At 47.3% G+C, this 27,344-nt stretch overlaps 1 protein-coding gene across 1 annotated transcript; it reads left to right on the top strand.

The window, feature by feature from the left end:
* Nucleotides 1-591: 591 nt before the first annotated feature.
* Nucleotides 592-21,256, top strand: LOC145337600 (cell surface glycoprotein MUC18). Its single transcript, XM_080182393.1, has 8 exons — nt 592-747; nt 7,439-7,560; nt 8,314-8,512; nt 11,331-11,482; nt 15,942-16,086; nt 18,339-18,483; nt 19,402-19,504; nt 21,027-21,256. The coding sequence occupies exons 1-7, from the start codon at nt 690-692 to the stop codon at nt 19,490-19,492; spliced, it is 912 nt and encodes a 303-aa protein (XP_080038519.1). The 5' UTR covers nt 592-689; the 3' UTR covers nt 19,493-19,504; nt 21,027-21,256.
* The last annotated feature ends 6,088 nt before the right edge of the window (nt 21,257-27,344 follow it).

Raw genomic sequence — 27,344 nt, 5'->3', positions numbered from 1 at the left:
TGCAGGTTAGGTGGATTGGCCTTGCTAAGTTGTCTTTTAGTACCGAAAGATGTGCTGGTTAGGTGAATTAGACATGGGAAATCTGGGGAAAGAGCCTGGGTAAAATGCTGCATCAGAGAGTTAGTGCAGACTCGATGGACCGAATGTCCTCTTCTGCACTGTCGGGTTTCTCCGATGTGCATGTTTTTTTTTCACTGTTTGAAAGCTGTCCCGATGCCATCGACACACAGAAGCGACGCTCTTACCCAAGCTTGGAAATCCCCCTCGTATACCTGGCAACTTTTACACAGGAGAGCAACACCGAAACACAAGGTGACAGCACTCCTTTCACTCAGTAACAGGCGGCGTCACCTCACTCTTAATAACAGCATTGGTGGAGAGTTTCAGGAAGTGACTGACAATTAAATATAAATCGTAGCCCAAAAAATGAAAGTTTTGTTGTGGGGGGAGTGGGTGGAAGGAAAAAAAAATATATTTCCTGGAATAATTCCTTCAATAGAAGCTGACCACCGCATCAAAAAATACACAAGTGTATTACACAAATCATTTAATATCACCACCAAACCCGGAACAAAATTAAAATATGATCTCCCCGCCTCCTTCAGATGAACAGATAAGAGTTGTGTACAGCTAGAGTTCGGAATAGAGTCACGAACGGTGGTGACATTCATCTGAAAACAACTTCGAAAATGCGTTGCACCCAGTTCTTCTTGGTGGTTTGCATTTGTTTCCAAGTGGTTCTGAATGGTAAGTTAAAACCTGGAGGCGAACTCTCAAATTTCCTTGCTTTATGTTTCACCATCTAAACCCTGATCCCTGCAGGAAAGAAAGCTTTGTGTACCTGAAAATCAATATTGGTAAGGAATATTGCTAATGATTCCACGCCTGGGGGGAGGTGGGGGTGGAACGAATTTGTTGATGATAACATTTGAGGTCTCTTTGGTTGGGAGAGAGACCGAAAGCAGCAAGAGCAAAGACAACTGAGCATTAAATGCAACCGTCAAATGCTGGCGAGCTGAAACACAGTCATAAAATGTCGGAAATTGCAAGGTCAACTTGATCTGTTGACTGGAATCCAGTGAAACAGAAAGGTTAACTAATATCTCAGCAAGAGCCTTGATCAGACTGCGTTAACTCAGTGTTTAAAATTTTAGAAGTTTATTTATTAGTGTCACAAGTGATTTAATTTATTATTGTCACATGTATACGGTGAAAAGTATTGTTTCTTACACGCTGTACAAACAAAGCGTACCGATCATAGAGAGCGTGCAGAATGTAGCGTTACAATCATAGCTAGGGTGTAGAAAAAGATCAACTTAATGCAAGATAGATTCATTCAAAAGTCTGATGGCAGCAGGGAAGAAACTTCTTGAGTCGATTGGTACGTGACCATAGACTTTCATATCTTTTTCCCGATAGAAGAAGGTAGAAGAGAGAATGTTTGGAGTGCATTGGGTCCTTGATCATGCTGGCTGCTTTGCCGAGGCAGTGTAGGAGTCAATAGATGGGAGGCTTACTTTAACACTGCGATTAAGCTACTGTGAAAATTCCTTTGTTGCCACACTCTGGTGCCTGTTGCGGTACATTGAGGGATAATTTAGCATGGACAATGCAGCTAATCAGCCCATCTTTTGGACTGTGGGAGGGAACCAGAAGAAACCTACACTGACACATTGTGACAGTGGTGAATGTGAAGTTAATTAGAGGGAGTTAGACCCAGTGAATCGTGTGTGCACCCCATCAATATATTGTCGCTTTCTCAATGACACCAGGTCAATAGATAGCAATCACTCAAGATGTAATTCCACAGGAGTCAGAATATTTATTTGTGTTCACTTCCTGTTCCTACAGCAATGTTCAAGTTGAACACATTTCCTTCATGTTTCTACCCCCCTGGAATCGGAACAGGTGAGGGGCGGACAATGGAAATGTCCGTTGACTTCGGGTGGGATTTTCCAATCTTGGATTGAGTGAGCCCATAAATGAGCCAGCTCTCAATGTGAACTGGGAAATTTGCCTGAATGTTAGGAGGTAACTCCTGAAACCAATCCTTGCAGGCTAGAAAGTCTAGCCTGGATGTGGTGAATTGTTGATTGGAGAGGTACTGCAGTGTCCACTGCCCTCTAACTAGGGAGATAATTAAATAAAGACTTGCATTTATGTAGCGTCTTTTAAGATCACCACCCCCCCCCCCAGCTCTTTTCAGTCACTGAAGTCATTCTGAAGTGTGGTTATTGTTTCATTTTGCGCACAGCAAACTCCCACCAACACCAATGTGAGAATGACCAGATAAGTTATTTGTGTTTGATGTGGATTGAGGGCTAAATATTGGCCAAGACCCCTGCTTTGTCTTCGAGAGAGTGCATGCCAATCTTTTACATCCAGCCTTGTTTTAGCATCTCACCTGAAAGATGACAGCCAAAATTCTGCAACCTCACCAGTGGCTGGGATTCTCCAGTCCCGCTGCTGTGAGTGGAAGCTTGACTGAGCGTCAAATTCTCCGTCTACGCTGGCACCGGCAGTGAGGCATGAACGGTCAGAGAATTCTGTCCCACAGCTCTCCCTGACTGCTGAGATTTTGGTGTCAACATCCTGTCATAGGACTCAAGCCCATGATGCTCAGTCCCAAACTCACAGAGCACTATTGCCATCCCAATCATATCGGATGCCGTTAGTTTGACCCAAATCCTGGGATTGGGATTTCCCGGCCCTTCCCGCTGGCAAAATCTTCTGCTCCTGCCGAAGGCAAAACCCTGTGTGGTGGGTTTCCTGAGGACGGAATGGGTGAGCCGCACAAAACACCCTATCCGTTGTGGAATTGTAGGTGTCTGGTTCTGGAAATCACACTGCAGTGGGGAGGTGGGTGGAGGGGGGAAGTGAATCCTGCCCTGGCGTACAATGATCATAACCTTGCCCCCACCGCCCCCCCACCCACCCCCGCCCTCATTCCGCACCCCCACCCACCCCCACCCCCATTCCGCACCCCCACCCCCATTCCCCTCCACCCACCCCCATTCCCGCCCCCCCATCCCCATTCCCCTCCCACCGCCCTCCCACCCATTCCGCCCCCATTCCCACCCCCCCATTCCGCCCCCCTTCCCCTCCCCCCACTCCCATTCCATTCCCCTCCCCCCACTCCCATTCCATTCCCCTCCCCCCACTCCCATTCCATTCCCCTCCCCCCACTCCCATTCCATTCCCCTCCCCCCACAATATCCCCCCCCCCGTTCCACCCCCACCCTTTCCAGCCATGAACCTTCCTTTAGGCAATACGTATGGATGGATTTAACTGTGGACATGGTTAGCCTCACCTGAGATGCAACTACATCAGATGAACCTGCTGAGATTAAAGAATGGGCCCGTGTGAAAGAGATTGGCGCACTGCCACACTCTCAGGAACTCTATCCCCAGCTTAAACCTCTCCCTGTTGGATCGAAGGGAAGCCATTTTGTCGCAGCCTGTAAGTGTTGCAGTGAAGGGGGTGGGGGTGGGGAGAGGGATGGCCATTGAGGAATGAAGAAGAATCATTCACTTTTAGGAAAACACAGTCCTTTGCGATCTTCTGGTGATAAATACGCATCTTAAATAATCCCAAAATGAACAAAGCAATACGTGTCTTCAAAACATGTAGCACATTTCAGAAGTGAGTCACTCTCATGTCTTGACATGTTGCCAAACTTGATTTTATTTTTGTGTTATTGTTGTTGCTCAGACTTGTTGCCAGACACGACTTTCAAGTTATTCCATATTACCTTTCCTCAAACCCTTTTGAAAAGCTAAAAGTTTTTTTCAGGGCGAGAGGGTAAGCAAGACTTACCTCTTTTGCTATGGACAGATGCTAATGTTTTCTGTTTACTTTTGAGTATCTGCCATTGGCAGCCTTTGACTGGAGGGTGGGTGGGGGAGGAGGGGCTGGTTGGGGGGGTGCATGAGAGCTGAGTTTGGGTCTGAAGCTGCTGTCAGTCTTGGGCAGGATTTTTCTAGAGCAGAGGTGAGTGCCAACGTTGAGCAGTTTTCAGGTTGCTGCAGGAGGAAGTTGGCACTTTCCCCAGTGATAATCAAAGAATCCTACCGTGCAGAAGGAGGTCATTCGGCCCATCGAGACTGCACTGACCACTATCCCACCCAGGCCCTACCCCCATAACCCCACTGCATTTACCACTAATTCCCCTGACCTTAAGGGGCAATTTAGCATGGCCAATCAATCTAACCGGCACACCTGTGAAACCCACGCAGACACGGGGAGAACATACAAACTTCACACAGACAGTGAACCAAGCTGGGAATCAAACCGGGTCTCGAGCACTGTGAGGCAGCCCTGCTAACCACTGTGCCACCCTATTGCTAGGAGGAGGCAATCAAGAAATGAGGGAGGCAGGGGTGGGGTGGGGAGGGAAGGGAATGCTTCTTTTGGGTAACTGAACAAAGAAAATCAACAACTGAGAGGTAAATTGAAAATCAGCCCCTTAAAGGGATACTGCATCAAAACAATCGGAATCTCAGAAGGAGCTTAAAACATTAACGCAAAATGTGGTTTGGATGGGATGATGAAGCACCCCCAGTCCTTGCAGTGCCCATTGACCTCTGGCCCCAGCGGATATTTCCAGGGACCCCCAGCATCGAAGAGAGGGAACAAGGGTGGAGAGAGGGGGGGTTCTGGGGGAAGCTGCAAGGAGGCTAATTAAGGGAAGTGGGTCCTTCATGCTGCTGGTCCAATCATAGGGCAGGCAGCTTTGCAGCCTTAGCCACGTAACCAAGATAGACACTGAGGCAACAATAAAATGTTTATTTTATTTATTAATCACATGTAGGCTTACATTAACACTGCAGTGAAGTTACTGTGAATATCCCCTGATCACCACATTCTGGCACCTGTTCAGGTTACACTGAGGGTGAATTTAGCACAGCCAATGCACCCTAACCAGCACATCTTTCAGACTGAGAGAGGAAACCGGAGCACCTGGAAGAAACCCACACAGACACGGAGAGAAAGTGCAGACTCCTCACAAACAGTGACCCAAGCAGGGAATCGAACCCTAGTCCCTGATGCTGTGAGGCAGCAGTGCTAACCACTGTGCCACCATGCTATCCAGGGCAGGTTATGATTTTACTGTGGTTTCATTAGTGCAGAATTCTTTTCCCTGGTGGATTTAGCTCGGGTGAGGATAAAGTTCATTGAGTTAGGGCTCTTAAACCCTTGAATTGGAAAGGTGAGGTGGCGGAAAGGGTGTGGGGAGGGGAGGGGAGGGGTCGGGGGGGGCCGCTTTAAGTTGTCATGGCAACGTGCAATTTTACATACATGTCGTACTCTGGATTGTGATAGGAGAGGTTTGAACATTACTTCCTTCACTGACCTGGTATCCTTTCTATACTTGCCACTTGCCACTGGCATGTGCTTGGAAGAGTTTATAGATTTGCCACATTAATCAATGCACCTTCCTTGGCCATCAATTCCTGGAGTGGAACTCGAACCCAGAGACGCTACCTACCGTGCCAAGAGGCCTCATTTACCAATGGTGGCCTTGCTTGGGGAGGACTGAATTGATCATAGACGGCTGTGAAAAGTGTCATATAATTGCAATTCCTTCCTTCTCTCATCCTTCATCTCTCTTTCAAACCAACAACCCCACCCCCCCAACCCCAGCACCTTTCTTTTCCTTCCCTAAATCAAACGTGCATTTTTTACCCCAACAATATATTGAAGCCATCATTAAAAACCAGCTCCTACTGGATCTGCGCATTAATTCTATTTCCTAAATAAGTGCCTCTGGGCAAGTTAAACACTCATGCTGTTTGCGCTTGTACGCACTCGAGCTGAAAGGAGGCTTGTGGCCCAGAGCGTTGAGCTGGACTCAAGCTTCAATCCCAGGGGTGATGGGCCCAGGCGTGAAATTGGGTATTTTTCTTATCAGTAGGAGATTGTGGCAATTGCGGATGTCTGCTTGATCTCAGCTTTAAGCAGTGCACAATGCAGTCTAGAACTGAAACATCTGTTGATTGAACTGCAAAGAATTTCCTGTTCGATCTAGATGGCTCCATGTTGGTATTTCGATTATGCTTTTGATAGTTATTAGGAAGCAGGAATGGAGCCCAGCCAATGGCTTTCCTCTGATTTCAAACAAGCATTGTTGTTATTTAAAAAGAAATTTAATTCAGTGAGGTTAGACAAGCTGGTCTATAATTATGGTGCATTCTCTTGCAACCGTAATTTATGTTGCAATTTCATTCCAGTTGCTGTATCGTGAAGCAACATGACTCATCTCTCTTTGGGAGCACTCCTAATATTGTTCCTCATACCCTGAGGATTCGAATCAAGCCTATGTGCCCTTGCCCTTGTATGCACCACAGGGAATAGTTTTTCCCCCTACTGATCCTATCTGTTACCCTCAATGTTGCAATGTGCCTTTAAGGGATTGCAGCATAATACCTCTAGAAGAAAGTTACTCCAACCCAGTTTTAGTATTACTTCTATGCTAGCAGAGTGTGTAGCACGGCTTTGCTATGGAATACCTTCAAGCTTCAAGTATACTCTTGTTCTTAGTTTAAATAAATGAACCCTTTTACACAACCCTTTCTGAGCAATTGGCACTTTTATTTCATTATAATACACAGCATGGTGGGATCAATGGACGAACTTGCATTCAACTTCCTTCTGGTGATGCCATGCTCCAACACATCAAAGAGCATGCTACAACAGTACGAGCAGGATTTCTCCAACTGCGTTCACTACAAAGCTGGGAAATCCCGCCTGAGATCAATGGGTCTGTATCTGCCCGGCTAGAATTTCCCAGGCAGACAGGACAAGACAATTCCACCCATTGTGTCTTGAATACTTTGATCAAATCACCCCCTTAACCTTACAAGAAATCCTGGCTGGGATTCTCTGATCCTGCATGACCCACTGTCAGCGAGAATGGAGAATTTGGTGCTCGGCCAAAGTACCATTCATAGCAGCGGGACCGGAGCAGCCCAGCCACGGGTGAGTTCGGGGAATTCTGGCTATTTTCTCATGGTCTAACCTATGGAGTCCTAGCATCATGATAGTGATTTCACACTTCACTCCTTTTACGGACAATATATCCTTCCAGAGGCGTGGGAGTGGGAACTGTTCATAAAGGCTGTGGGCGTGGTCTAACCAGGGCTTTGTATAACTAAAGCATGACTTTTACCCCCCCACCCCACAAGCATTCTAGTCCTCAAGGCAGAAAGGCCAGCATTCCCTTTGACTTTTCATTATTTTCATGACATTTTTGGGACCCCCAAAGTCTCTTTGGATCTCCACTGTTTGTAACTTCTTACCATTCAGATGTATTCCTTTTAAACACAGATGGAAGGAGTATGAGAATATGTCCCCAAACCAGATCTGTGTGTTCTCGTGAATCCAAGGAAATAAGCTTCGAAGATGGAATGTGTGACATTTCTGTTGTTGAATTTGCAGAGAGATTGCGAGTGGTGATTAAGGAGCCAAGTGGCCCAATTGTGGAAGGAAGTGATGTAACCTTGCAGTGTGTTGGTGATGGAGCAGATATGTCTCAAGCCAAATTCCAAATGTACCACAAAGTGAGTTTCTACATTATTTGTGTCCTTTCACAAAATAATGTCTTATTGAAGAGTCCCATAAGACACAGTGTGAAGGGAAAAAAACCTATGGTAAGGGTAGCCTGTAAATATACCACAGGCTTGCGGAACTGAAAGGGCAGATACCTGTTTCGCTATCAGTAACGCAGCCATAGACATACGTCAGAGAGAAGGGTATTTTCTACATGAGGGAAACAAGGTTGGGACACTGTGAGAAGGGGTAAATTTATTCTGTATCTAATCCCATGCTGTCCCTATCCTGGGAGTGTTTGATGGGGACAGTGAAGAGGGAACTTTATTCTGTATCTAACCCCGTGCTGTAACTGCCCTGGGAGTGTTTGTTGGGGACAGTGTAGAGGGAGCTTTACTCTGTATCTAACCCTGTGCTGTCCCTGTCCTGGGAGTGTTTGATGGGGACAGTGTAGAGGGAGCTTTACTCTGCATCTAACTCCATGCTGGACCTATCCTGGGAGTGTTTGATGAGTACAGCACAGTGGGAACTTTACTCTGTTGCTAATTAATTCGCTATCTGCCCTGGGAGTGTTTTACTCTGAGTGCCTGTATTATATTCCCAGCACTAATATCCTTCAACTTGATAATCATTAATAAATAATTAATAGAGGTGAAAGGAAATGTCAAATTGTATCTGTTCAGTGTGTCTAGCTGAAATTCAATTTAGCAAATTGACTTCAGTGAAACTGTCTAATGTTATCTTTCCCGTCTGCTGCCTTGCAGTGGTTAAGAACCTGGTTCAATGTCGACATCACAACCTCATTTCGCTGCTGGTATTATAACTTTAACGTAACCAGGGACAACGGGGAGCTGTCTCTCCGAATCAAGCACATGTACAAGTGGCATGCTGGCCCCTATCGATGCATTGCCAATGGATCTGACAGTCTCTTTGCTTCTGAAAACCTGACTGTCCCTCTTCAATGTAAGTGATGCAAATTTATTGCCCTTTTCCAAACTTTGCATCAAAGAACAAAGAAAATTACAGCGCAGGAACAGGCCCTTCGGCTCTCCAAGCCAGCACCGACCACACTGCCTGACTTAACTAAAACCCCCTACCCTTCTGGGAACCATATCCCTCTGTCTCATCCTAGTCATATATTTGTTCAGATGCCCCTTTAAACTCACTATCATATCTGCTTCCACTACCTCCCCCGGCAGCGGGTTCCAGGCACCCATCAGCCTCTGTGTAAAAAAAAACTTGCCTCATACAACGCCTTTAAACCTTGCCCCCACGCACCTTAAATCTGTTCCCACTAGTAATTGACTCTTCCACCCTGGGAAAAAGCTTCTGACTATCCACTCTGTCCATGCCTCTCATAATCTTGTAGACTTCTGTCAGGTCTCCCCTCAATCTCCGTCATTCCAGTGAGAACAAACCAAGTTTCTCCAACCTCTCCTCATTGCTAATGCCCTCCATACCAGGCACCATCCTGGTAAATTTTTCTGTACCCTTTCCAAAGCCTCCACATCCTTCTGGTAGTGTGGCGACCAGAATTGAACACTATCTTCCAAGTGCAGCCTAACTAAGGTTCTATAAAGCCGCAACATGACTTGCCAATTTTTAAACTCAATGCCCCGGCCGATGAAGGCAAGCATGCCGTATGCCTTCTTGACTTCCCTCTCTATCTTTCCTCTACCAATTCTTTCCCTTTCTGTTTCCCCTTCCGTTCTTGCTTGGACTTCACAACTGCCACTCTCCTCACTCAAGAAATACTCTGTTCCCTCACCACTAACTCTCCCTCCCCCCTCGCCACTCACCCTCCCCCCTCGCCACTGACCCTTCCCTCCTCACCTCTGACCCTTCCCCCTCGCCATTGACCCTCATCCCCCCCTCGCCATTGACCCTCATCCCCCCCTCACCACTGACCCTCATCCCCCCCTCGCCATTGACCCTCATCCCCCCTCGCCATTGACCCTCATCCCCCCCTCGCCATTGACCCTCATCCCCCCCTCGCCACTGACCCTCATCCCCCCCTCGCCACTGACCCTCATCCCCCCCACCACTGACCCTCCTCCCTCCCTCACCACTGACCCTCACCCCCCCCTCGCCACTGACCCTCCTCCCTCCCTCACCACTGACCCTCACCCCCCCCTCGCCACTGACCCTCATCCCCCCTCACACTGACCCTCCTCCCTCCCTCGCCACTGACCCTCCACCCCCTCTCGCACTGACCCTCCACCCCCTCTTGCACTGACCCTCCTCCCCCCGCCACTGACCCTCCACTCCCTCCCCTCACCATTGACCCTCCATTCTCTCTCCTCGCCACTGACCCTCCAACCCCTCCCCCACCGCCGACCCTCTACCCGCTCTCCCTCTGGCCACCAAGCCTCCAGTCCAACAACCCACCCCCCCAGCCCTTGCAGCAACTATCTGAGGCAAGAACAGGCTATTTGTGCACCTTTGTGTCATCTTAGACTCTAAACTGACCTTCCGGCATCGCGCACACACTCTCTCACACACACACACGCACACACATACACACACACACACACACACACACACACACACACTCTCTCTCACACACACACATGCTCACACACTCACACACACTCGCACTCTCAGACACTCACTCTCTCTCACACACACACACTCACACACACACTCTCAGACACTCACTCTCTCTCACACACATACACTCACACTTGCACTCTCTCTCACATTCACACCATCACTAAAACCATCTAGTTCCAGCTGGATAACATCACTGGACCTCAGCCCCTGCCTCAGTTCATCTGCTTTAGATCCTCAAACATACTCCAGACTCGAATATTCTTTCTCACTCCTGGCCAAGGTCCCACTCTCTACCCTCTGTTAACTTCAAGTTTATAATTGCTGAGCCGCCCAGGTCCTAACTCAGCACTTAGTCCCACCTCACCTAATACCCTGGGCTGACTGACTTACATCGATTCCTGGGTTAAGTAACGGCTTAATTTAAAAATTCCCATCCTTGTTTTCAAATCCCTCTGTCGTGTTGTTTTCCCACTTATTTCTGTAATCTCTAGCCGTGAAACTCCCTGAAATATCGGTGCTCCCCCAATTCTGGCCTCTTGATTCCCCCCGATTCCTATCATTCCACCATTGCTGATTATACCATCAGATCTCTGGGGCCTCGAGCTCCAGGATTCTCTCATTAAACCCCTTCACCTCTCTGCCTGTCTCTCTGCCTGTCTCTCTGTCTGTCTGTCTGTCTCTCCTTCTCTCTCCATCTCTCGCTTTTTCTTCTTCTCTCCCTCTTTGTCTCTCCCTTTCTCCCAACTCTGTCTTTCCCTCCCTCTCTGTCTCCCTCTCTGTCTCCCTCTCTGTCTCCCTCTCTGCCTTTCTCGTCTCTCTCTCTTTGTCTCTCTGTCTTCTCTCTGTCTCTCTCTTTGAATCTCTCTTTGTCTCTCTGTCTCTCTCATTCTCTCTCTGTCTGTCTCTCTCTCTCTGTCTGTCTCACTCTCTCTGTCTCGCTCTCTCTCTGTTTCTCTCTGTCTCTCTTTCTCTCTCTGTCCCTCTCGCTCTCTGTCTCTCTCTGTCTCTCTCTTTCTCTGTGTCTTTGTTTTTCTCTCTCTGAAACTCTATCTTTACTTCTCCCCTCTGACTCACTCCTCTATCTTTCTTTCTCTCTTTGTCCTTTCTCCACTGTCTCTCTAACTCTCTCTGTCTGTCTCTCTCACTCTCTCGCAGTCTCCAGTCCCTGCATCTGAATCCCCCTCTGCTATTTTAATTCCAGGCAATCTGTTTTTTTTTGTTTTTAAAGATCTTAATGGAATATCGATCTCCGAGCCTGGGAGCATCTTTAGTCGTTACATGAGGGACCCACGAGTTGTGAGAGTTCTACGTGGAAAAGATATTGAGCTGAAATGTTGCGCCTCATCCTCTGAACCACCGATCTACCAGTGGAACAGGAAGGTATGGAAGATTTACTGAGACCTCACAGTGCTTGTGTAAACTATCTCAGAGCATTACTTACTATATCAGTCATTAAGGCATACAGCTCATTTGGTCCACTATGTATTTATCCAGTTTCCCCTTTAAATACATCAATACTATTCACCTCAACCACTATTCGTGGGAGCGAGTCCCACATTCTCCCCACTCCCTGTGGGAGCGAGTCCCACATTCTCCCCACTCCCCGTGGGAGCGAGTCCCACATTCTCCCCACTCCCCGTGGGAGCGAGTCCCACATTCTCCCCACTCCCCATGGGAGCCAGTGCCACATTCCCTGCATTCTCTGAGTAAAGAAGTTCCTCCTGAATTCCCCGTTGGATTTATGAGTGTCTATTGCATGTTGGTGGTCCCTAGTTTTGGTCGCTCCCAAAAGAGGAAACATTCACTCTCTGTGCAATCTGTAAAACAGTTTCAGAATTTTAAAGACCTCAAACAGGTCACCCCCTCATCCTTCTTTTCTCAAGAAAAAAGAGATGGTTACTCCATTCCATATAAATAATCCCACATATTCCTTGTGTCAGCCTTGTAAATCAGCACTACACTGTCTCCAGTGCCTCCATATCCTTCTCCAACATAATACCAGAATTGTACATAATGCTCTCTGTGTGGATTTACTGAGGCAGTTGGCAGCAAACAGAGGAACCAGGAAAACGGATCTTGCTCATGTTAACCTTTGGACTTTGACAGCAGCACTCGGCTCCTGCTCCTGACGACCTTTACCCAATAATGTTTAATCAATGATTCTATGTAAGATGAACTGGGACAGATTCACCTCACTGGCTTGGAGCCTGGAAACATTAAGTTTTGACAATAAACTCGTCATCCCACTTTGAGAGATTAGAGTATTGGCTGATATGGGTAGTAGTGAAAGGGTGGAGTGACTCTTAGCTCGGAGGTGCATTCTGGGAATTGATAGGAGCTTTACTCTCTATCTAACTCTGTACTGTACCTGTCCTGGGAGTGTTTGATGGGGGACAGTGTAGAGGTAGCTTTACTCTCTATCTAACCCTGTACTGTACCTGTCCTGGGAGTGTTTGATGGGGACAGTGTAGAGGGAGCTTTACTCTGTATCTAACCCCGTGCTGTACCCGTCCTGGGAGTGTTTGATGGGGGACAGTGTAGAGGTAGCTTTACTCTGTATCTAACCCCGTGCTGTACCTGTCCTGGGAGTGTTTGATGGGGACAGTGCAGAGGGAGCTATACTCTGTATCTAACCCCGTGCTGTACCTGACCCAGGAGTGTTTGATGGGGGACAGCGTAGAGGGAGCTTTACTCTGTATCTAACCCCATGTTGTATCTGTCCTGGGAGCGTTTGATGGGGACAGTGTAGAGGGAGCTTTACTCTGTATCTAACCCCATGCTGTACCTGTCCTGGGAGTGTTTGATGGGGGACAGTGTAGAGGGAGCTTTACTTTGTATCTAACCCCGTGCTGTAGCTGTCCTGTGAATGTTTGATGGGGACAGGCTGGAATCTAATTGGGGTGGGTTTGGCTGTTTTCAATATAGAATGACAGATATCTGAGATGAGTTACAGACTGGAATCTAATCGAGGGGTTCAGGTGTTTATACAGAGAAAAACAGATATCCAGGAGTGAATTGCAGACTGGAATCTAATCAAGAAGTTCAATATGGTTTATATATATAGAAGAACAGGTAAGGATGGCACGGTAGCACAGTAGTTAGCACTGCTGCCTCACAGTGCCAGGGACCCAGGTTCAACTCCCAGCTTGGGTCACCGTCTGTGTAGAGTTTGCATGTTCCCCCCATGTCTGCGTGGGTTTCCTCCAGGTACTCCGGTTTCCTCCCACCTAAAGGTGTGCGGGCTAGGTGGATTGGCCATGCTAAATTGCCCCTTAGTGTCAGGGGACTAGCTAGGTTAAATTCATGGTGTTAGGGGTATAGGGACTGGGTGGGATTATGGTCAGTGCAGACTTGATGGGCCAAATGGCCTCTTTATATACTGCATGTTTCTATAACCGATATCTGGGAGTGAGTTGCAGACTAGAATCTAATTGAGGGGTTCAGGCTGGTTTACGTATAGAATAACAGATACCCGGGAGTGAGTTACGGACTGCAATCTAATCGAGGGGTTCGGAGTGGTTTATACATAGAATAACAGAGACCCGGGAGTGAGTTACAGACTGGAATCTAATTGAGGGGCTCAGAGTTGTTTATATATAGAATAACAGATACCCGGGGATGAATTACAGATTGGAATCTAATTGAGGGGTTTGGGGTGGTTTATATATAGAATAACAGATACCTGGGAGTGAGTTACAGACTGGAATCTAATCGAGGAGTTCAGGGCAGTTTATAGAACATAGAACATAGAACATAGAACACTACAGCACAAACAGGCCCTTCGGCCCACGAGTTGCGCCGATCACATCAACACCTACCAATCTATAGACCTATCTATAACCCCCAATCCCATAAAACCCCATATACTCATCCAGAAGTCTTTTAAAAGACCCCAGTGAGTTCGCCTCCACCACCACTGACGGCAGCCGATTCCATTCACTCACCACCCTCTGAGTGAAAAACTTACCCCTAACATCAGTTCTGTACTTGCCTCCCTGCACCTTAAATCTGTGTCCTCTCGAAGCGACCATTTCAACCCGGGGAAATAGCCTCTGAGAATCCACCCTATCTATTCCTCTCAACATTTTATAAACTTCTATCAGGTCGCCTCTCAACCTTCGTCTCTCCAGGGAAAAGAGACCCAGCTCCCTCAACCTAACTTCATAAGGCATGCCTCCCAATCCAGGCAACATCCTTGTAAATCTCCTCTGTACCCTTTCAATAGCTTCTACGTCTTTCCTATAGTGAGGCGACCAGAACTGCGCACAGTACTCCAAATGAGGCCTGACAAGGGTCTTATAAAGTCGCAACATTACCTCTCGACTCCTAAACTCAATCCCTCGATTAATGAAGGCCAGTACACCATACGCCTTCTTGACCACCTCTTCCACCTGCGAGGCTGATTTAAGAGTCCTGTGGACCCGGATCCCAAAATCCTTCTGCTCTTCAACACTACTAAGACTCCTGCCCTTGATAGTGTACTCGTTCATCCCGTTGGTTCTGCCAAAATGGACGACTACGCATTTATCCGCATTGAAGTCCATCTGCCACTTCACCGCCCAGTCCTGCATCCTATTTATGTCCTGCTGCAACTTTTGACATCCTTCCAGACCATCCACAACACCACTGACCTTCGTGTCATCGGCGAACTTACTAACCCATCCCTCCACTTCCTCATCCAGGTCATTTATGAAAATGACAAACAGCAAGGGTCCTAGAACAGATCCCTGGGGCACTCCACTGGTGACTGACCTCCATTCAGAAAAAGACCCATCCACAACCACTCTCTGCCTTCTGCAGGCAAGCCAGTTCTGAATCCACAAGGCCAAAGGCCCTTGGATCCCATGCCCTCTCACCTTCTCAAGAAGTCTTGCATGGGGGACCTTATCAAACGCCTTGCTGAAGTCCATGTACACCACGTCCACGGCACTTCCTTCGTCAATGTGTTCAGTCACGTTATCGAAGAACTCAACTAGGCTCGTAAGGCACGACCTGCCCTTGACAAATCCATGCTGACTATTTCTGATCATGTCAAACCTCTCCAAATGCTCGTAAATCTTGTCCCTCAGAAGCCTCTCCATCAGCTTATCAACCACTGAGGACAGACTCACCGGTCGGTAATTTCCCGGGCTATCTCTGTTCCCTTTCTTGAAAATAGGGACTACATCCGCAATCCTCCAATCTTCCGGAACCTCTCCCGTCTCCATTGACGACGCAAAGATCATCGCCAGGGGCTCTGCAATCACTTCCCTCGCCTCCCACAGTATCCTGGGGTACATCCCATCTGGTCCTGGCGACTTATCTATCTTGATAGAATTCAAAAGTTCTAACACATCCTCCTCCTTAATATCCACATACTCAATCTTTTCCATCTGCTGCAAATCCGTAGCAAAATCTCCCAGATCAGCTTCCACCGTGAATACTGAGGCAAAGTACTCATTAAGCACCTCTGCCATTTCTTCTGGTTCCACACAGACCTTTCCCCCTTCACCTTTTATAGGTCCTATCCCTTCTCTTCTCATCCTTTTACCTTTCACATATTTATAGAAGGCCTTGGGATTCTCCTCAATCTTACCCGCCAAGGTCTTCTCATGACCCCTTCTGGCTCTCCTAATTTCCCTAATTTATATACAGAATAACAGATACTCGGGGATGAATTACAGACTGGAATCTAATTGATGGATTTGGGGTGGTTTATTTATAGAATAACAGATACCTGGGAGTGAGTTACAGACTGGAATCTAAATGATGGGTTGGGGTGGTTTATTTATAGAATAACAGGTACCTGGGAGTGAGTTACAGACTGGAATCTAAATGAAATTTAACCTCATTCTTACAGGGCAATGATTGGATTTACCCAACCAGCAACCTGAGGATTGTGAAGATCACCCCAGAACAGGGGGGAATTTATACCTGTCAAGCCATTCACCCTTCAATCCCCAGCCTGTCCCAGTCCAAATCTGTTCTGATTGAAGTTGTGGAAGGTGAGACGATTTAAATTGATTCATCTTGTCTCTATTCCTGTTGTTAATATGGTGAAATAATTCTCCAGTTGGGTGCTGTCATTCTACCAACCATGAACCTTACTGCACTATTTATCTCCTCTCACTGACCCTCCAATGTAACATGGTCAGCACCCAGTCCATTCAGTTTCATTATGTAGATTTGTGTGACACAAGACAAACAGCACAGAAACAGTCCATTCGGCCCAATCCCTCCATACTGATGTTTATGCTCCATTCATGCCTCCTCCCACCATATCTGTCTATGCTATTGCCATATCTGTCTATGCTTTTCACCTTCATGTGTTTATCCACATTCCCACTTAAATGTTATTCACTTCGACCGCTCCCTGTGGGAGCGAATCCTGCATTCTCTCCACTATCTGTAGGCGCAAGTCCCACATTTTCTCCACAACCTGTGGGCACGAGCCCCACATTCGCCTCATGGTCCATGGGAGTGGGTCCCTCATTCTCCTCACTCCCCATGGGAGTGGGTCCCTCATTCTCCTCACTCCCCATGGGAGTGGGTCCCTCATTCTCCTCACTCCCCATGGGAGTGGGTCCCCCATTCTCCTCACTCCCCATGGGAGTGGGTCCCTCATTCTCCTCACTCCCCATGGGAGTGGGTCCCTCATTCTCCTCACTCCCCATGGGAGTGGGTCCCTCATTCTCCTCACTCCCCATGGGAGTGGGTCCCCCATTCTCCTCACTCCCCATGAGAGTGAGTCACACATTCTCCCCACTCCCCATGGGATCAAGTCCCACATTCTCCCCAGTCCCTGGGGAAAGAAGTTTCTTGTGAATTCCTCAGTAGATTTTTTAGTGACTGTCTCACAGGGAGGTATCCTAGTTCTGTTCTCTCCAACAACAGAAAACATTCTCTCCACATCCAATCAGTCAAAACCTTTCTGAATTTTGAAGACCTCAGTCAGATCACGTCCTCAGCCTTCTTTTCCCAAGAGAGAAGATCTCCCGCCTGTCAGTCCTTTCCTGATATGAATTCCCACACATTTTTGGTATCAAACATGTAAATCTTCTCTGCACCCTCATCAGTGTCTCTGTGCCCTTTCAATAATATGATGACCAGAACTGCATGCAGTAATCCCAGATCTAGTCTAATCAAATTTGGTGTCAATCCTGCAAGTTTGACAATATCCTCATGTACGTTCCCCACTCTGCTATTTCACTAGCCCTTCAGTGCAAGGGTTCTATGGCAAACCATTGGCCAATCTTGCTCCCCATGGGAGAGTTTTGCCTCCCTCATTTTATGATGGGATTACAAGAGCCTCACATCACTCCCCCCTTCCATATTTCTTAAACCCCCTCCCTTGTCCCCAACAATCTTGGAAGTCATCTGATGCTGTTTCTTATTATTTCACAGGATGTGGGCATTGCTGGCTGGGTCCAGCATTTATTGCCCATCCCTAATTGCCCCTTGAGAAAGTGATGGGTGAGCTGTCATCTTGAAGCCACTGCAATAAAATCCTGGAATTCCCTCCTTAACAGCACCGTGGATTGACCCACAATGAAATGCTGCCCACTTTTCAAGGGCAGTTAGGGATGAACAATAAATGTTGGCCTATCAGCTATGCCTGTTTCACACAAATGAATTTTAAAAAAGTCCCGGAGATGTAGGTACACCCACGGTGCTGTCAGAGGGGCAGTCCCAGGGTTTTGACCCAGTGACAGTGAAGGAACGGCCAATATATTTCCAAGTCGGGATGGTGCGTGACTCAAGAGGGGAACCTCCAGGTGGGGGTGTTCCCAGGTATCTGCTGCTCTTGTCCATCTAGATGGTAGCGGTGGTGGGTTTGGAAGGTGCTGCCTAAGGAGCCTTGGTGAGATGCTGCAGTGCATCTTGTAGATGGTACACACGGCTGTCACTGTGCGTGGGGGGTGGAGGGAGTGAGTGTTTGTGGTTAGCATGTCGTTCAAGCGGGGCTGCTTTGTCCTGGATGGTGTCAAGCTTCTCGAGTGTTGTTGGAGCTGCACCCATCCAGGCAAGTGGGGAGTATTCCATCACACTCCTGACTTGTGTCCTTGTAGATGGCTTTGCGGAGAGTCAAGAGATGAGTTACTCACCGCAGGATTCCCAGCCTCTGACCTGCTCTGGTAGTTACAACTTGGCTGTGTCCAGTTAACATCCTGTTGACATACCACTGGTGGGGTTATTGTTTAATCTCACCTGCCCCTTGTAGTTACAGAACTTTCTCTCTCTCTCTCTCCTCCCTCAGAACCTCTGAGCTCATTACAGCTGAGTGAGATGAACCTGATTCTGGCCATTGCCATACCAGCTGGCGTTCTTTTCCTGGTGCTGCTGGGAATTATTGCCTACAAGTGCAAAGCCAAGAAGAGAAACCTGAAGGGGATGCAACTTCTGTGAGTACAACAAAAACCTCCATCCGTTACATTCCTCCCATGCCTTGTCTGACCAGAGCCTTGGACATCTCCAAAATCAGCTCATTGCTGACATTTAGGAAATGGCCCAGATCGCTGCCTTTCTCTGTGTTATTGGCCCCAGGACACAGGGAGGTGGGGGTGGGAGGTTACAGAGATAGGGAGCGTTGTAGGGGCTGGAGGAGGTTATGGAGATAGGGAGCGTTGTAGAGCACTGGAGGAGGTTACAGAGATAGGGAGCATTATAGAGGCTGTAGGAAGTACAGAGATATGGAGAGCTATAGGAGGTAACAGAGATCGGAGGGGGTGAAGGGGCTGGAGGAGATTACAGAGATAGGGAGGGCTGTTGGAAGTACAGAGATAGGGAGGGTTGTAGGGGGCTGGAGGAGGTTACAGAGATAGGGAAGGTTGTAGGGGGTTGGAGGAGCTTACAGGAATAGGAGAGAGTTGGAGGAGGTTACAGAAATATGGACGGGTGTAGGGGCTAGAGGAGATTACAGACTTAGGGATGGTTGTAGGGGCTGGAGGATATCACGACTGTGATGATCAGGGTCAGTATCATGTTGCTATTTGTGGGATTTTGCTTTGTACGAACTAGCTGCCACATCCCAGACATTACAACAGTGACCTCACTCTAAAAACAAGTCCTCGAATGGATGTACAGAGTTTCAGTCATCTCGTGGTTATGGGAGATTCCAGATTGAGTCAAGGCTTTCTCTGGGTCTATGGGTGGTGGGTAGGTGGGTGCATTGTACGCTGGTATGTCAAGGCAAGTTCACTCTGAGACTTTGCTTGTTGCACAGTGGCTGCAAGTTGTGTGCAGACTATGGGAACCATCTTGTGTTGTGTTTTTCTGAAACTCACCTTTTTCTCTTCCTTACTGTCTCCTGCTGCCCACAGGGATGAGAAGAACAGCAAGACTCCAATCTGGAAAGGAAGTGGCTCCTCCCTCCCAGTCACTGTTGCTGACAATGTCCCTCTGGTCATGTGAATCACTCACTAGGTGGGTCCCTAGTGTTTTCCATCTCATCTTCCTATCTCCTCTGACTCAGTCTCTGAAAGTAAAGGAGTAGGAAACAATGAACCCGGTGATGGAGTGGAGGGTTGTCTAGGACAGAGCGGGTAGGGAGGTCCTGTTCCCATTGTTAGAAGAAGTGGGAACCAGAGGGAGACAGATGAAAGAATTGACAGAGACACAACCCAGTGAGGGATTAGGTTTAGCAACACACTGCCTGGGAGTCTGGAGCTAGCCATTCAATCGAGGATTGCAGAAGGGAATAATGGTAGGAAGGACTATTACTTACATGGCGAAAAACTGCAGCAGGCGATGGTGCAGAGGGACCTCGGGGTCCTTGTGCATGAGTCGCAAAAACCCAGCTTGCAGGTGCAGCAGGTGGTCAGGAAGGCAAATGGGATGCTGGCCTTCATAGCGAGGGGGATTGAATATAAAAGTAGGGAGGTCTTGCTGCGGCTATATAGGGCATTGGTGAGGCCGCAGCTGGAGTACTGTGTGCAATTTTGGGCGCCGCACCTGCGCAAAGATATTTTGGCCTTGGAGGGAGTGCAGAGAAGGTTTACTAGGCTGATACCGGAGTTGAGGGGGTTGAGCTATGAGGAGAGGCTGAATAAACTAGGCTTGTACTCGTTGGAGTTTAGAAGAATGAGGGGAGATCTCATTGAGACGTATAAGATGATGAATGGGATGGATAGGATAGAGGTGGAGAGACTCTTCCCGCTCAAAAAAGACAGTAGGACTAGGGGGCACAGCCTCAAGATAAAGGGGGAGCAGTTTAGAACAGAGTTGAGGAGGAACTTCTTCACTCAAAGGGTGGTGAATCTCTGCCTGTTGAAGTGGTGGAGGCTGCCTCGCTAAGTATTTTTAAGACGCGGGTTGATGGGTTTTTGATAAGAGAGGGGATTAAGGGTTATGGGGAGAGGGCGGGAATGTGGAACTGAGCCACGACAGATCAGCCATGATCTTATTGAATGGCGGGGCAGGCTCGAAGGGCTAGATGGCCTACTCCTGCTCCTATTTCTTATGTTCTTATGTTCTTATGAATCGGATTATTAACTGGAGGAGGGGTTGGAGATTATGGGAGCGGGTGAGTCGCTCTTATGGAAGCTGGTACTGTGGTGATGGGCTGAATGGCCATTGCCATGTGTAGGTGGCACCATGGTTAGCACTGCTGCCTCATAGTACCAGGGACCTGAGTTTGATTCCAGCCTTGGGTGACTGTGCAGAGTCTACACAATCTCCTTGTGTCTGCGTGGGTTTCCTCTGGGTGCTCCGGTTTCCTCCTGCAGTCCAAAGATGTGCAGGTTAGGTGGATTGGCCATGCTAAATTGCCCCTTTGTGTCAAAGGGATTAGCGGGGTAAACATGTGGGGTTACGGAGATAGGACCTGGGTGGAATTGTGGTTAGTGCAGATTCCATGGACCAATGACCTCCTGCTGCACTGTAGGGTTCTATGATTCTATGAAAACGCTGAATAATTATATTAAAAAGAATGTGTTTTTCTTTGCAGACAGACTCCTTTGAAGAGGGACAGGGGCGGGGGTGAGGGAAACCTGATCATATGAAAGGATTGAAGATTTTTCATCTCTGAACTGCTTTTTCCTGTTAAGTCAGCGGAACTTTTATATTTTAAAAATCCGCTGAATGACTTTATGTTTAGATTGTGGTTGCAGTGTCCATTGCTGTGAAATGGGCTAGTGGAGAGATACATTGGTACCTTTGCAGTCTTCCAATAGAATATAGAATGAGGAATTATTTGAAGATCTTTTTAAACACTGGGTGAAGATTGATGTATTTTACTGTGGGGGGGGGGGGGATGATCCACCCGTCGTTCTATCTCATGGCCACCAGATGGCGGCATTGTGGGCTACAACAGTGCCCCCTGTTGTCTTGGACGAAATACTGCACCCTCTTAAAAAACATAAACAATTTTTAAAGTACCTCCCGAAATATCTGTACACCCCGGGGAAACCCTACCAATATTGACACTCTCCCCGGGACCCTCTGCAAATATTAACATATTCCCCAGGGACCCTCTGCAAATAATGACACATTCCCCAGGACCCCCTGAAAATAATGACGTATTCCCCAGGACCCTCTGCAAATAACGACACACTCCTCAGGGACCCTCTGCAAGTAATGATACACTCCCCAGGACCCTCTGCAAATAATGATACACTCCCCAGGACCCTCTGCAAATAATGATACACTCCCCAGGACCCGCTGCAAATAATGATACACTCCCCAGGACCCTCTGCAAATAACGACACACTCCTCAGGGACCCTCTGCAAGTAATGATACACTCCCCAGGACCCTCTGCAAATAATGATACACTCCCCAGGACCCGCTGCAAATAATGACACGCTCCCCAGGACCCTCTGCAAATAATGATACACTCCCCAGGACCCTCTGCAAATAATGATACACTCCCCGGACACTCTGCAAATAGTGACACACTCCCTAGGGACCCTCTGTAAATAATGTTACCCCACCAGGGGCCCTCTCCCGCCCACCCCCGTAAATGCAACACCTCCCAGAAACCCCAGTCTATTGTGAATAAGAGTCTAAACCGCCTTTTGAATTGAAGTCTCATCATCCCCGCTGTTGGGCAGTTGGCAAAACTCCCCAGAGACGGCTCTCCCAGAATGGACACTGTAAACATTTACATTTTACGCACTTTCTAAATTAAGTAGCTCGATTTTATTTGCGTTGTGAATTATAATCATGAAGTTTGCACTTTCACAAGGGCTGGATATTTCTGAATATCTAAGTTGTACTGATTTTAAATCTGTGGATAATTATAGTGTTCTTTTTACTGTTTTAGCGTTTCCGTAATGTAAGGATTTATTGTGCTTTGTTTTCTCTTATGACGGGGGATATGAACAGCATTTAATTTCCTTTTAGTCTGGGTTAAAGGGGACAGACACCTTCATTCACCATTTGCCAAATTAAATTGCACATTTACATGTGCAGTTCCACCCTTTTCCCACCAGATGGCACTGGTGAACGGTCAGAATAGCGTCTCCTGTTGGCGGAATAGCGGCATTACAGGGGAAGATTCTGGCCACTACTCCCCTGTTACACATTGCTTATGTCTCTTGCAACCTATCTCAGGCAGGCGATGGAATTATCGACTGAACATTAAAGCGCTTATGCAAAAAAGGGAGCAAAGCTTTCCAGAAGTCAGGATAATCTATGCAATTTTTTTTTAAAGACCCACATGTCCTGCGGTTAGAATTACTATTCAATTTAAACCCATTGCACAGTGCATAACACCTTTCAGAGGTCGTGAGTCCCAGGAATGTTTACCCATCCAATTCTTCTGCCCCTCAGCTTAAACCCGTCTCTGCATAAGGTATAGTACAGGCCAATCGAGGTTTCTGCATGTTTGGGTGAAGCAATCTCAGGCCCCCACCAGTTCTGACGATATGTGTGTGTGTGGCTCTCCGATGCATTGACTAGCCAAGCCGAAGAGCCCCGAACCCACCATCTGAAGGGGTAACGAAGAGTTAGTGCAAGGAATGGCCAACTGCAGAAGCTTTTACCATCATCCATCCTCGGTCATTGCATAACTGGAACCTTAGACCCGCGTTTCAAACGGTAGAATACTCCCTGTGATGTTTGGGAAGGAGGTGGAAATGGACACACACAGATTTCAGGTGTTTGGTGGAGGAAGCAGCCAGGGGACACGAGGAGAAACTTCTCCGCGCCGCAAGAGGATCTGGATGGAAAATGCGCTTTTCTCGATTTGTCGAATTCTTGCAATTTTGTGGGGCGGGAACCTCTCCTCCTGCCTGGCTGTTCCTCCACACAAGTGTTAAGTTTGTTGTTGACTTGAATTTTAACTTCACTTTTCAATTTCTATCACTCCAAATTCCCCCCTTCCAGTATTTCTCCAATTGCCCCTTTTAAAAGTTCTTATTGAATCTGTTTCCATCGCCCTCTCAGGCAGCGCCTTTCAGATTACAACAACTCACTGTGTGTCCAAAATAAAATTCGCCTCATCTCCCCCCTCTCTGGTTCTTTTCCCGATTCTCTTCAATCCGTGTCCCCTCTGGTTCTTTTACTGTGTTCTCGAGAAAGACACACACACGATAGATTCTTGAGATTTGGGAATTTTGATAGGATTCTGTGCTTCTGAGGTGGGTCACATTGCACGAAAAGATTTCCAATTTGTTGATTATCATAAGCAATGCTTTATTTTTCAGCTCCGAGTTCAGAGTGTTGGGAGATGCTGCTTGTCTGTATGGTTAGTTGATGCTTGCAATGGATAAAGGGATCTGTAGCTTTCGTATCTTGAAATAAAAGAGTTAAACCATAAATGTGCCAGTTTGATGTATTTTTCTTTAAAGACAAACCATGTTTGAATATAGTTGTCTCCTCGCTGTGAGGTGTGTATGTACCAACCACTCAAAACTGTCAGTCTTCTCTCAGGCTGGTCACTAACTTCAACAATATTGTCAAGAACAATGCACACAGATTTGTAGTTCAGAGACTAGAGATACTGTAGTGAGTAACTCACCTCCTGACTCCCAAAGCCTGACACCATCTACAAGGACACAAATCAGGAGTGTGATGGAATACTCCCCACTTGCCTGGATGGGTGCGGCTCCAACAATACTCGAGAAGCTTGACACCATCCAGGACAAAGCAGCCCCGCTCGATTGACACACTAACCCTAAACACTCACTCCCCTCCACCCCCGAAGCACAGTGACAGCCGTGTGTACCATCTACAAGATGCATTGCAGCATCTCACCAAGGCTCCTTAGGCAGCACCTTCCAAACCCACCACCTCTACCATCTAGAAGGACAAGGGCAGCAGATACCTGGGAACACCCCCACCTGAGGGTTCCCCTCCGAATCACTCACCATCCCGACTTGGAAATATATCGGCCATTCCTTCACTGTCACTGGGTCTAAATCCTGGGACTCCCTCCCTGACAGCACAGTGGATGTATCTAAACCTCAAGGACTGTGACAGTTCAAGAAGGCAGCTCACCACCACCTTTTCAAGAAGCAATTAGGGATGGACAATAAATGCTGGACCCAGACAATGATGCAATCTAATAAAGCAGCAAATATGGCAATACTGTACTCACAACAAACTGAATCTCTGACAGCGCGGCACTCCCTCAGTACTGACCCTCTGACAGTGCGGCACTCCCTCAGTACTGACCCTCTGACAGTCCGGCACTCCCTCAGTACTGACCCTCTGACAGTGCGGCACTCCCTCAGTACTGACCCTCTGACAGTCCGGCATTCCCTCAGTACTGAACCCTGAACAGTACGGCACTCCCTCAGCACTGACCATCTGACAGTGTAGCACTCCCTCAGCACTGACCCCTGGACAGTGTAGCACTCCCTCAGTACTGACCCTCTGACAGTGCAGCACTCCCTCTCCATGGTACACCATAGTTATTCAAGTAACTCCAATCGCTAGGTGACATGTTGCATTTCCCTTTGTTTGGTAGGTTTTATATCCAACATAAAATCATCCATTTAATGATGTAACAAGGAAATCTGCCACTGCTGCTCCCCCCCCAACCCCCCTTGCTGGCTGGAGGGGTAACTACAGCATGACTGTTTACATAATAAATTTCCAATATGAAGTAGGTTGGGGTAACTTATAATGTGTGTGACTTGACAGATGATTTGGAATCAGAGAGATAAATAGGACAGAAACAGGCCCTACGGCCCAACATGTCCATGCTGGCCAGGTTTCCTAAGCTGAACTAGTTTCATTTGCCTGTCTTTGGCCCATAGCCCTTTGAACATTACCCATCCATCTACCTGTCCAATTGTCTTTTAGATATTGTCATTGTACCCACCTGCACAACCTCCTGTAGCCGCTCATTCTATATACACACCATCCTCTGTGCGGCACTTCAGGTCCCTTTTAAATCTTTCCCCTCTCATCTTAAACCTCTGCACACTAGTTTTGGACTCCCCTACCCTTGGGAAAAGACTTTGGCTATTCACCTTGTAAATGCCCCTCATGATTTTATAAACCTCTATAAGGTCATCCCTTATCCTCTTACGCGTCTGGGGAAAAAATCCCAGTCTTTCCAGCCTCCTTAAAATTTCAACCTTCCAGCTTTGGTAACGTTCTTGTAATTTTTTTTTTGCATCCTTTCCAGTTTAATAACATCCTTCCTGTGGTAGGGTGACCAGAATTGTCTAAATGTGGCCTTACCAATGACTTGTACAGTTTTAACATAACGTCCCAACTCCTGTACTCAGTGCTCTGACTGATGAAGACAAGTGTGCCAAATGCCTTCGTCACCAGCCTGTCTGCCTGTGACACTTTTTTCAAGGAGCTAAGCACCTGCTCTTCATGTCAACAGAATCTAACATATTTTTTCCACACAAATCCTCGAGAGTGACTTTTTAACAAGCCAACATGTTTAAACATTAAAACTTTTATTAGTTTTGATCACAATGTATTTCCTTTTGGTCATTTCTTTACAAAATGGTTTTCAAGAAACGTGGGTATAAAATGGCTGATGATATCGCAAGTTCACAGGATTTATAATATACAGAAACTGGCCACAAGATGTCAATAACCCAGGTCGATGCAGAGTCTGTGTGAGTGTGTGCGGCTCTGGAGTCGCATGTAGGCCAGACCAGGTAAGGACAGCAGATTTCCTTCCCTAAAGGGACATTATTGAACCAGATGGTTCTTCATTCACAACACCCTGACAGCCTTACAGTCACGGTTACTGAGACCAACCTTTATCCAAGATTGTTTTAGCTACCGGAATTTAAACACAGCCCAGTTACCATGGAGGGATTTGACTCCATATCTCAAAATAATTAGTTCTGGGATCTAATAACATGATTGTGGGTAAGTGGATTGGTGGGAGTGCTTGTATCTGAGCGTGTGGACAGGTGTGTGTTTGTGTGTGTGTGTGTGAGAGAAAGTATGTGTGAGAGAGAATGTGTGTGTGAGAGAGAGAGAATGTGTCTGTGAGAGAGTGTGTGAGAGAGAGTGTGTGAGAGTGTGTGTGTGTGAGAGCATGTGCGTGAATATGTATGTGTGAGAGAGAATGTGAGAGAGTGTGTGCATGTGAGAGAGAGTGTGTGCGTGTGAGAGTGTGTGTGTGAGAGAGAGAGTGTGTGTGAGAGAGTGAGTGAGTAGAGACAAGTATACATGATGTATGTGCATAAATGGGTGCATGCAAGTGTGAGTGTGTGTGTGTGTATGGGTGTGTGCATGTGTGAGTGCTTGTGACAGTGCAAGTGTGTGGACAGATTTGTGTGATGTAAGTGTGTGCGATGCTTGTGTCAGTGTGTGTAAGTGTGTATGTACATGTGAATTCAGCACTTACATTAAATAGAACAATGGCTTGAATTTTAATGTTGAACATGGGTTTCTGGTGATGGGGTTGGTGTGGTTCAGATTCTGATATCTATCCTCCCCATTGCTCCAACTCTCTCCATTTAATGTGATAAATAACTGGATATTTCACTTACTGAACATGTTCACCTAAACACAGGTTCTCTCACACACTCACAAATACACACACACTCATTTTCACAAGCACACACACACACTCACTCACTCACACTCTCTCTTCCTCACATAGACACATGGGATTTAAACCCCACTGAATCTCCTGGAACACTCAACTCACACAGTGAGGTGGCCCCATTCTCTGAATCCAGCCCCTGTGCTCAGAGAGTGCCTCAGCTCTCCCTGTGAGTCTTGAATATTATTTGGTGAACTAGTTTCCAGTGAGGCTTCACTGCAGTGAGTTCACATCCTGAGAATTCATTCTGGTCTGACCACCGTCTGCAGCCCAGGGACTGCTAACTCCCTTTTAAA

The sequence above is a fragment of the Carcharhinus amblyrhynchos genome, unplaced genomic scaffold (assembly GCF_965287045.1).
Source record: "Carcharhinus amblyrhynchos unplaced genomic scaffold, sCarAmb.v2.hapA scaffold_53, whole genome shotgun sequence".
In the NCBI taxonomy this organism is placed as follows: domain Eukaryota; kingdom Metazoa; phylum Chordata; class Chondrichthyes; order Carcharhiniformes; family Carcharhinidae; genus Carcharhinus; species Carcharhinus amblyrhynchos.
This window is presented reverse-complemented; position numbering and strand designations above follow the sequence as displayed.